This window comes from Saccostrea cucullata, unplaced genomic scaffold (genome assembly GCF_032062105.1).
Source record: "Saccostrea cucullata isolate Sc308-1 unplaced genomic scaffold, CSIRO_AGI_Scuc_v1 ctg1382, whole genome shotgun sequence".
NCBI lineage: Eukaryota > Metazoa > Mollusca > Bivalvia > Ostreida > Ostreidae > Saccostrea > Saccostrea cuccullata.
Genome location: NW_026931734.1, coordinates 39,873 through 52,217, shown reverse-complemented (window position 1 = coordinate 52,217; position 12,345 = coordinate 39,873). Strand labels below are relative to the sequence as shown.

The window sequence follows — 12,345 nt, the reverse complement described above, 5'->3', positions numbered from 1 at the left end:
GTGATGACTTTCAACTTTACAATCGTCAACTTCCCTTACTTATATATTTCAGTTGATTCGATACGCAAGAGCATGCCCTACAAACAAGCTGATGAAACAAGAATATCAGCAGTCTCGTTTAAAGTCATCATTTCATAAATTCTATGGTCGGTACAATGACCTTGTCAGCAAATACAGTTTATCGCTGAGTCAAATGCTGAATGACGTTTTTCATATTTATTGTTAGTCCATTATTTATACACTGAATTGACGACAGATTTTTCCGTTATATCCCGATCATGACAAGGAACACATGGCGGGTGTGTCTGGTCAGCGGGGGATGCTCACTCCTTCATGGCACCTGATCCCACCTCCGATGTTTTAAAGGTCCGTGTTTGCTCTGCTCCTGTTTTGTATTGTTTTATGGACTTTGATCTCAAATACTTTTCGTTATCTCCATATGTTTCACTATACAGAGTAATCAATAAATCTTGATTGGCTGATGATACAGCTCGACAGCAAAAAAATCTGTCCAAAAAATTGGTAAGGTCATGGAGAGAGAAAGCCACCTCATTGTTGCTAATGAAAATAGCATGTTAACAAACAAAATTATACTAACGAAACAATTTTTAGCAAAACAAATATCAATTGATAGAGAAATGTCTTTTTAAGTGGATAAAGAATCAGACTGTGTTAAATGTATAAGGAGAATATTTTTGGGAATCTCATGACGCCATGCTTTTGCCATTATTATGTTTCTCCTGGGATACCAAACATGTTGATTTTGAAAGTCAGTTGATTTCTATGAAATTAAAAGGAAAGAAAATTCACATAGCAACAAAATAAATATTTTTACATATGATAATTTGTTTTTAATTGATCGACATGGCCAGAACTTTCCGAACATTACCCCCGAATTAAATGTATACCTACATCCATTCCTGAAAAAGAATGTAGTAAAGGTTTTCAAGAACATGTTTTTTCATCATATTGATTTTGTTTTAGAATATCTTCACATTAAAATAATTATTTTCGCTGGAATTTTTGCTTAAAGTAAAACCTATCAATAACAGTGATTTTACAAAATCAAAGTCCTCACCACGGGCATAAATAGTTCTATATCAGAGCAATGGACAGAATAACATACATCATTCATTAAAGTAAAAGGGAAATTTGTTAGCTTCAAATGATAATAATCTATATGATCACTCTACTAAATTAATACTTACTAATGTGATGGAACTGAAAATCTCTGAAATTCATGTATATGTGGGTTCGTTTCATTATGTACATATGTTTAATTGAAATTTCACTCCTTTTGATTTATTGATTAGATGGTAATTGTCATCCTTCTACTCCCTTTAAACAAATTACATTGGAATATGTTTCGAGAAGAGCACAACTGGTAGTTTGCAATTGGACTTTCTTTGACGACATGAATCTAGAAATACTCATATTCATGTTGTTTTCCACGTGCGTTGTTGTGAGTACCAATATGTCTCACGTGAAAGCCATCACAAAAAGGTTGTTTGTGGATGAAAAATATGATAAGAAGATCCGACCAGTCCGCGATTATGACACAGCTGTAGAGATGGACGTCAGTCTCTTCTTGTTCAGCATCAATAAACTGGACGAGGTTCAAGAAAAACTAGTGACCACTGCATACCTGGAGCTGGTGTGGATAGACGAGTATCTCGCATGGGACCCCGATGATCACGATGACATCGAACACTTCTACATACCACAGGTATTTGATTTCTTAATCATGATAAAAACGTAAATAGTGTCCCTGCATTCATGTTTCAGCATGGCGCCTTTTTCACCATGTAGAAGAATATGATAAACTGTAATGAAGTAAGGAAATGAGTAAAAAATACAGAACAAAGGGTTAACCAGTGCTTTGAGAACCTACATTTCTACTTTCAAACCTTTGAGTGATAGGACAGCTTCTGCTTAAAACTTGTAAAAGCATACACCAGTATGGACTTGTTCTTATTTCTGCCTGACATAAGGATAATTACGCATGCCGCTCCTAAATTGCCATAATCTTCCGCACTTGTTTATATATGTATGTATATGTGTAAAAAGTCCTTCACCTCTCCTTTGTCCAAAAAAATTAAGGGATATGAAAAATTGTCAATAATTGATATTCGATAGAAGTATTCGAATATATTCTAATATTCGATAAATAAATAAGTTTTGCATTATATTATGCATCTTCATTCTCCCGTCAGCTAGTACAGGTCTACTTGTATGCCATTATCTTAATTGGCATAAAATGTCATGTTTATTTTTGTAAATTTTCCATAATTAAAGTATCTTAATAACATTTTTTTCAATATTTTTAGAATTATATATAAATTGACATTAAGTGAAAAAATCATAAACATGATTTAAAAATAAAAAGCATTTTGAAATACAAAAGATCGGTCGATCGTCTTACCGGAGACTACGTTGATAATTCTTACTAATTCATTTTACACAAAACATTAAAATATTTAAGAAAAATTATCTTCACTGAAATATTATGTTTAGAAAATAAAAACAAACAACGTTTTAAGGGTGTGCTCCTGTTTAAAAGCAATTACTACTATTTTCAGCCAATCAATTTCCTGATAATGATTTTAACGATATGTCCAAAAACTAAGAATTAATTTTTTTCAACGTATAACAGTGTCCAGTGCAACAATATAAACTGACTCTGAGTTATGGACACTGTTATGCCATTAATTCAATAATCAAATTAATAATTTATTTTAATAGATACCTCTTGACACCATTAAGAAAATCCAACAGAAATGTCCATTAATTTTGGTTTATATCATATGCTGATTCTGTCTGTCTTTTTGCAGGACTTTTTCTTCATTTTAAATGCATTTATACATGTACTTAAAAGAACGAATATTCAAATCAGTATTTCATATTCGAAAATCAATTTATACGATGAATATTCGAATATTTGTTGACATCCCTTATTAAAATTAAACCTGTATGCCCCATATTTTATCTTTTTTTCACATTTCAGAAAGAGATTTGGACGCCTGATATTGTATTGAAGGGCGGTTTTACTAGATTTCAGGAGCTAGGGGGTGATTTCTACTATCTGGATTTAGACTTTAATGGACAGATCACGTGGTTACCTTATGAAGTGTTTGAGAGCCGCTGTCCCATTGACATTACCTACTTTCCATTCGATGAGCAAATTTGTAGCATATCATTTGTTATTTGGTCGTATGCTAGGGATGAAGTTGCGATCTATGGGTCTAATCACGGAATAAAATTTTATCAATATGAAGAAAACAGCATCTGGTCAATCGTTAATACAAACTTTACAATCATCGACGATCCTCATGTAAGAGAATCTGAAATTACCTTCACCCTTCATCTACGGAGGAAACCATTTTACTTTATCAGAAACATAATTATTCCTATAGTTTTCTTATCAATGCTGAACATCCTAACATTTATCATACCAGTAGATTCAGGAGAAAAATTAACATTTGGAATGACAGTTTTTCTTTCTTTTCTTGTTTTCCTTACTATAATATCAGCACAACTTCCAGCAAACTCGGAAAGTACCCCCCTTTTGGGAGTTTACCTGGATGTACAGTTGGGGTACAGTATCACCATTCTTATTGTTACGTCATTTCAACTAAAAATTCACCACAAGGATGAAGCAGAGATACCCTCACGACCGTACCTTGCAGTCATAAGAATTAGCAATCTTATGCGATGTAAAAGTGGAAGAAAAATCAATCCTTTGACCAGAAAGATTAATCAAAACATGGAACATATCTCAAAAGAAGGAAAGGGAATAGATTTACCATGTTCGAGAGACACGAATAAGCTCACACTTTTCGATGTAGAAGAAAATGAAGAAAAAATCTCTGAGAAGAAGAATGACAAAAGTGCATATAAAGAAGTCATGGGAAAATTCTCATCATTTGATCAACCAGCGAGTTTGCATACATCACATACTTGGAAGGATGTCTCATCAGCCCTAGATTTTATCTCCTTCTGGCTCTTCCTCGTTTCAAATTTTACAGTAACAACGGTTTTCTTCGTTCAGATTTACACTGGAGGTGAAAGAAGTTTAACATAAAAATGATTTTAATTAATTGTTAAAGGCTTCATCCCATCTTCACTTTGTAATTCATAAGTACTTCACTATTGAACTCTCAAACATTTTTCTTTGATTAACAATAGTTGCAGCTGGATTTTTCTTTTTTAAAAACTTTTACGTAGCTTTTGACATTGTTTTGGTTAAAATTATGCTTAAAGAATAATAAATTTATTCATGATGTGTAGAAAAAGTGCCTGTTTAATTTATCATATACATGTAATAAAGATTAACGAAAAACCAAAAATTTATGTATTACTAAATAAAAACATTGTATCACCATATGAATTACTAGTAATTTAACCTTTCAACACTTTTTACGAATATTTCCCACGATAAATTAAAAAAAAGTAATGTTAAAATAATAAGTGCATGGAAACTCGGATTAATTGTTTGAATATATACTTGATCTTCAAAACCTATACAGATCAAGCAGAAACTCAAGCATCTTTTCAATATCAATTTTGGTGTACCTGTGTGTACAATCAAATTTTTATTTTTCAAAATAATTTTGTAAATGACTTATGACAAGTTAATTAAATTTTCGAGGTCTATCTGTTTTGAAAAAAAACAGGTGCCTTAGTGTGAAAGAGTCAAAACTTAAATTTAAAGTTTAAAAAAACTATTGAAAAAGCGTACTTTTATGCTACTGATTAAGATAAACTTTGTGATAATCTATTTTTTTTATTTTAAAATATTCACAGCTGATTTACACAACTTTTAAAATATGATGTGCAGAACTCCTGAAGTTTTTCTCACTGCTATTTTCAATGGTTCTCCTCTGCTATTAAAATTTTAGTGAGGAGTTAAGAAAAAAGCTTGGTAAACATTTACTGGGACCTGCTTTATATCTTTATTTTTATAAAGCCTAAGAATCCAGCAAAGGTATAGTATTGTTGATGCTATGCTAAACGTGATGACTTTAACTTTTCTATCGTCAACTTCCCTTACTTATGCAGCAATATACCTTCATCATGATCACCTGCATACGGAGTTTATATATCTCAGATAATTTGATACGCAAGAGCATGCTCTATGTATGAACAATTTCTAAAAGAGGTAAATTATTGAGAATATCAGCAGTCTCGTTTAAAGTCGTTTAAAGTTTAAAGTCATCATTTCATAAGTTCTATGGTCGATAAAATAACTTTGTCAGCAAATACAATTTTTCATTGAGTCAAATGCTGACTGACTTTCTCATACTAATTGTTAATCCATTATTAAAACTCTGAATTGACGACGAATTTTTCCGGATGACAAGAAGCACACGGCGGGTGTGACCGGTCGGCAAGGGATGCTCACTCCTCCATGGCACCTGGTCCCATCTCTGATGTTTTGAGGTCCGTGTTTGCTCTGCTCCTGTTTTGTATTGTTTTATGGACTTTTGATCTTGAATACTGTTCATTATCTCCATATGTTTCACTATGAAACGCAGTCAATATCATCTCTCAATTTAAAGTTAAATTGTTTTGTACATATAACCTGCATTTGTATATCAATTTTACAACTTTTACTTTAACCCATGGTGATAAAATATCTTTTATTGCAATATGAGCTTTTATCAAAATAGTTTCTTCCTAAATTTTCTAAATTTGATCCATATCCAGATATATTATGGGTTGTTGATCTTAACTGCAGGCTAATAACTCAATTTAATGATTTTTTTGGAGATTACAGCAGTTTTTTCATTGTTTACTTTACCATTTTATACAACAATATTCCATTATCACCTATATTTGATAGTTTTGTTTCCCTTCTGGTTGGGTACACGAGAACTTGTCCTGCGCACGATCTTTTCTTCATTGCTCGTAGACATATTGTCAGTTTTTATTAAAACCTCCTCCAACCGGACGTCAACTGAACAAATGAAGGTCATGTGAGGAAAAATATGCACTTGAGCTAACAAAAGAAAGTGTAATCAGTGAGGTTTCTTCTAATAATGAAAAATTAATAGCACTATATTTTGCTCTCTTTAAAGCATTGCCTGTTTACAAACTTGTCGGTATTGTAGCTTTATTCAATAATGCTTTATGGTTTCTGTTTTAATACCTAACAGCGTCAAATGTTAAGTTCGGACCATGGTCAACGTACTGAAAAATCTGTATATTTTGCATATTATATTTATTAATAAAATTTTACTTTTAGAATTGGTTCTTTTTTTTAAAACTGATGCCGTTGAAGACTTTAACCTTTATGATTTTTTTATATGTACATCTTTAAGGAGATCAACATGACGCAGTGTGAGTACTTTGTTAAATCACAGCAGGTTAATGGCAATCATGGCAACCAAGAGAAAGATCCAGATATTTCAACAATTTCAGTTGGGTTTTTACTAATTTTGTGGCCGTAATTATGACAGTACATACATCCATCTTACCATTGGTGGAGTTACTTGTATAAATAACATTAATTCATCTATCAAATATTCTTTGAAATATCTTCATCTAAGTTAGATAAGAATTTTTATGGTTAAAGAAAGATTTTGGAAAAAAAAAACAAACGTGTTATTGTTGTTCTTGGTTGTGTTTTCATATTAAAATCTTGAGAAAAACATTTATAATTGTTCTAACTCCGTCTTTTAAAACAACTGTTTACTTAATTATGACAGACTCTGGGCTCTTTTATTTCGAATTTAAATTATAAGAATGTATTGAGTGGACATATGATGTGATATGGAATTATGTTTATAACTCTTTAATTGACTTGCCCTTTGTCTTTTTGCGACACTGTACCATTAGTCGTGACGGGATAGTTGAACGGTTAATACGTCACACCTCAGCGATTGGTAGATTGAAAACATTTGTTTTAACAACATATTTAAAGGACGTAAAGGTTTAAAATGTCTATGAGGATAGTTTATCTATCTAAAGGCAGACCAGGGAATAAATTTTACAACATTCATCATGAAAAAAAGGAAAATCGAGCTCTCCCGATATTCTGTCATAATGAGACATCTTGTTATTCTTTCATAAATCGACAGCATCTCTCTTTGATATTTTCTTTGAGACAACGACACATTGTTTTCTAAAATTCAGTTTTTCATTGTAAAAAATGTAATTAAAAAATACATAGAAAAAAGAATATTAAAGGTTTCTTTATTTTAATGAGTAATCATGGTAATATTACACACCCACTCTCTCCAACCAAAAATCTTTAAGTCTTAGATCTTCATCGACTCACCGATTATCCGACTAAATCGATGCATTCACTATACAGTGTTAGTGTTAGTAAATAACAAATTCGTTATCTTGATCTAAAATTACGAAGATCTACTTGTGTTTCGAAACGGCGCTTAAATGGTCGGCGAACCACGCTGTTTTGCTTTAAAATGACAATTTTTAATGCTTTTAATGCTTCGTATATAACAATACCTTTTGTGTATTTGTACAAAAAGATAAATTGTAAAATTTTTATCGATAAAAATTCCATGATCTTGGGCATCAATTTGTGAAAATGTATTGATATTTCATCATAAATGGAAAATATTTACATTTGCAAATGTTTTCCTTTATATAACACTACTGAAAGCAAGCGTATTTATAACTGTATAATTCCAATCTTCATTTTATCTATTGATTTCCTGTGTTTTGATTGGACGAGAACACGTTCCAGAAAATTTTTACACATCGATAAATTCTTTCAATCAGAACTACTTTCTTGATGACACTACTAGGTTATCGTATAAACAATGAAAGCAGTTATTTAGGGCAAACTGACCATGGTTCAGACGGACAAAACACTTCCCAGTTGATAGTAAGAGTCTAGACCAACAGCTTATTGCTTGTAAGCAAAACAAGAACCGTCCGAACCATGGTCAGTTTGCCCTATGGGTCTGTTCTGGCTAAATAATGAATACAAGAAACTTTAAATTTAATTGGGGCTTAAACAAAACTGGCAACATACTAGACTGCCTAACTGATGGACGCCGTGAAAATGTTTATGTCACTGTCCGATCACGAGTGTGAATTTTAAAAATCGCTGTCTCAACGTTCATACGTAGAAAATAAGCTCAGTCTGTATCGTTTTGACAGGGAAAAGAAACGTACCTCAAACTCTTGCCCTATTAACATCAAATTCATATTTACTTTCTATATTGTTCCACAATATTTGAATAAACAAGTGCAAATTGAAGGCGTCGTCGGTCTGCAACTTTCGTTATGAGAGTTGTTGTTTATGTCAACATGGCCATGGTCAAAGACGAACTAGGGTGCCTATTCTGAAGTAAACTCGTAATTACGATATTTGTTGACTTAAACAACATTCGATTAGTTGTTAGAAGTTTATTTATCGATTGTTTTGACAATTTAAGTTGAACTCTATCGAAATTCATCTCGATACGTTCCTTTACGGTAAAATGTATTCCTACTCCGTCCAGAAAAAACGGATTGTATGGAGGCCTCAAAGAGAAATAATTTAAATATTTTTAAAAATTCGATATTGGAATTATAAGAATTAAACGTTCTTTTTGAAAAATTTATCGATGTGTAAACTCTTGACATTTTACTCACAAACTTAACATAAAAGTGCTTCGCACTTTTATTTAGTTTGTGAGTAAAATGTCCAGAGTTTACACATCGATAAATTTTTCAAAAAGAACGTTTAATCCTATAATAAATACAGGTACGGGGTCAAGAGGTCATAGATGTGCGTATGGATAAACGTTCGACATAATTTCTCAGTGACGTCATAAAGGGTCGACGCGCGTTCAGTGGATTACATACATGCCGTTGGGTTTGAAAAAATAATGCATTTCACACGTTAAAAGTCACAATCAGGCAAATTTTAAGTATGAATAAGTCACAAATGTAAATATAAGTAATAAGGTATCATTTTTTGAGTTTTATTGGGATGTAAAACGGGTTGGCACATGATCAAATCTTCCATAAAGCCCTTCGGCCTTCGGACCAACCCGTTTTACATCCCAATAAAACTCAAAAAATGATACCTTATTTCTTGATTAAAAGACTTAACTTTCTTATTTATTGATGTGTGAACTCGTCTTCAGATATCTTTATTTATTAAACAATATACAAAAATAACCTGTTTGGTTTTTGTCCTTTTTGTCTCGGTTTTACGAGCATACGCATGCGTATAGCGTATAATGTACAGTCATGTCTTAAACGAGGCAAGGTATTGACGTATACCACCTTCGCTAGCCAAGGGTTTCCGATCCGAAATCAAGAGTAGATTTCGGATCGGAAATCCTTGGCTAGCGAAGATGGACGTATACATAATACAAATATATCAACAATTTCGTTTGAAGTCAACAATTCCCTTATTCTATGGTTGATAAAATGACCTTGCTAATAAATAAAATCTATCGTCAATTAAGAATTTTTTTTCTTACTAATTGTCTACAGTTTTACCTTATCGTGCCAATGACCACTAGGCGGATATAACCGGTCGACAGGAGATGCCTTCTAATAAGTGGCACCTGGCCCAACCATGTTTTTTTTCAGAAGTCTGTGTTTGCTTTTGTATAGTTCTAATCGACCTTAGAGCTTGATTATATTGTTCTTTGAATCCATATATACTTCTTCTTCATATTTCATAATAGAAACTAAAAACTGCCAATTAACTTCAATAAAACACACAACAGGGTCTGCCACGTCTGTTTTATATTTGGATGATGAACTAAAAATCAACTTAAAACTAAATGTCATCAAAAATAAGATTACTTCAACTTTTCCATTGTCAACTTGTTTATGTAGTGATATTCCGCTATCAGCTGCATGTGGTATTTTTGTCTCCTAACTAAGCCTAAAGTTACATTGATTCCAACAACTTATATAAAGTCAGCAATTTGTTAATTAGCCCGCATGGCGCAGTACAGTGTGTAGTTATTTAACTTTAGCGTTTTTTTACAATCACGGAATAAGAGGTTGATTCTTACGTCGCAGGTCCGAATAAACTTGTGGACATCGGTCCTTGAGTTGAGCCGTTTTAACCGAGTCGCGAAAGGTGTTGGCACGTAAAAAAAGTCTTAACTGTACAATGGCCCTGTGTGCCACGTAAAGGAATAGATATGCAGCCCTTTACCAGTCAACAGAGGATGTTTACTCCACCTACGCACCTGATCCTACCTCTGGAATTTACATGGGCCGTGTTTATGCCCTGTTCACAGACATGTATTGTTAAAAGTTATTTTTTATGAGAATGATCACTGCTTGTAATCTTTATCTTTTTTCAAAATAACTAAATCTTAAAATGAAACATAGAGATAGCGAACAGTATTCAAGTACAAAAAGTTCCTTCAAACAGTACAGATGAGGAGCAGACACACTAAGGGCCTCCAAACATAAGAGAGGTGGGATCAAGTTCCATGTAGGAGTGAGCATCCCCTTCCGACCGGTCATGCCCGCCGTGTGCTCTTTGTCATGTTTGGTTAAGACGGGGAAAATCTGTAGTTTATTGTTGGGGTCATTACTTACACTCTAAATTGTCCTAAAGATTTTTCCGAACACGACAAGGAGCACACGGCGGGTGTGACCGGTCGGCAGAAAATGCTCACTCCCCCATCATGTCCATGGCACCTGATCCCACCTGTAAGATTTTATAAGTCCGCGTTTTCTCTTCACTTATTTTGTAATACTAAGTATTAAGTGGACTTTTGAGCTCATCTCCACATGTTCGCCAACAATAAGATATGTGTAAGTAACATTTAGATTTATTTCAAGTAGACTTTCTTTTTTCTTTTTTTAAATTTATCTGCTCTCTGGTATGTACTTTGGCTTGGAAGCCCATTAAAGAACTATCAATAAATTTTTGACTTCATCCTTAGAATTCGTCAAATGTATAAAAACGAATTTATTTCTTATAAATTTTAACGACATTTTGTTACAAGTAATTTGCTGAATTTCTAATAACGACATCAAAAGTTTGTTTCGCACAATTAAATTCGTTTTGATGATTTTCACTATTCCTTATTCAAATTGTGCAAATTTTTTTCCGGATTTAGTAATCTGCTTTACACATTTCGATCTAATGTGTTTTATGTCATAAAAAATATTCAAACTTTAAGTACTCTAACCAAAGATAAATTGTAATTAATTTGCTCTTCATGCAGTTAAGCTCAGTACTGAAACTAATAATGTATCAGAAGGTAGGTCAATACATAATTACGCAGAAGAAGTTAAGCAACGAAGTAGACAACTCTAGTATATCAAACTCAAAATATTTTGATAAATACTATATGCCTTGGGCTTTTGATCTACGTATATACTTTTTACTTACAAAAATCATAGACTACAGGCTTACAATAAGAAGCATGAAATATTGTCATTCAAAAGTCCAAGATCAAGTACAAATCGAGATCAATAGATTACCTGTTGCAGACCAGACGACAATCCAGTGCCAGATGTCAATTAAAGAGAGTTAACCAATAATGAAAACATAAACGGAATAAAGACTGTAGCTAAGTCCTGTAATGAGTATGTGAAAGTGCACATGTTAATTCTTTTTATTGATAACTTCGCAAGTAAAGAAAAGCGTGTACATACAAACATTGTCAGGCAGGGTTCAAGCGACAATCTAGTCACTAAAGAAATGTGCAAATAAATTTTTACAAAGTTTGCACATTTGTCTTCTATGTTTTTCGTTTTTGGAGTTTTTGCTCTCTCTCTCTCTCTCTCTCTCTCTCTCTCTCTCTCTCTCTCTCTCTCTCATGCTTTTTGTGAATCCATAAAAAATGGAAAATACAATAAAGATTTTAAATACATTATCATGGAATTTTGGTTCTAACGAAACATTTGATTGACAAGGATACATGTATTTAGTTTTCATTAACTAAATCATGTTTCTTCCGTCACAAGGACATGCATCTATAACCTATCGAAATGAATTATGTACAAATTGAAAACATCTTTCAAAATGAAATATATGAAGATAACGTACAATATTCATGCTCAAAAGTCCATTAAATAATACAAAATAGGAGCAGAGCAAACACAGAATGACTTCCAAAACATCAGAGTTGGATCCCATGGAGGAGCACTAATAAGGTGTAAATTTTAAAGCTACCTAAGTAAACTTTAAAAGTCGCGTCTCTCTCTCTCTCTCTCTCTCTCTCTCTCTCTCATGTAATTTAACTGCTTATTGTTTATCTTTGAAAAATGTATATGTATTTTCATTTGTTTTAATTTCCCTTCCTGTAACTATTATATTTTTATATCTATATTTTTATTTCTATTAATACGACTTCAATAAATAATGCTATCGGTGCTGGGAAATAAACAAAAACACTTCAA

The 12,345-nt window shown here is 32.7% G+C and overlaps 1 protein-coding gene across 1 annotated transcript; it reads left to right on the top strand.

Moving 5' to 3' along the window:
• Positions 1–1,474: 1,474 nt before the first annotated feature.
• Positions 1,475–4,081, top strand: LOC134233384 (neuronal acetylcholine receptor subunit alpha-6-like). The gene is made up of 2 exons (XM_062715346.1): positions 1,475–1,726; positions 3,005–4,081. The coding sequence occupies exons 1-2, from the start codon at positions 1,475–1,477 to the stop codon at positions 4,079–4,081; spliced, it is 1,329 nt and encodes a 442-aa protein (XP_062571330.1).
• The last annotated feature ends 8,264 nt before the right edge of the window (positions 4,082–12,345 follow it).

Excerpts from the sequence above, each read along its gene's own strand:
- LOC134233384 (XM_062715346.1), top strand. The coding sequence starts at position 1,475 with ATGTCTCACGTGAAAGCCATCACAAAAAGGTTGTTTGTGGATGAAAAA. Across the intron at positions 1,727-3,004 it reads AACACTTCTACATACCACAG|AAAGAGATTTGGACGCCTGA; the intron begins GTATTTGATTTC and ends TTCACATTTCAG.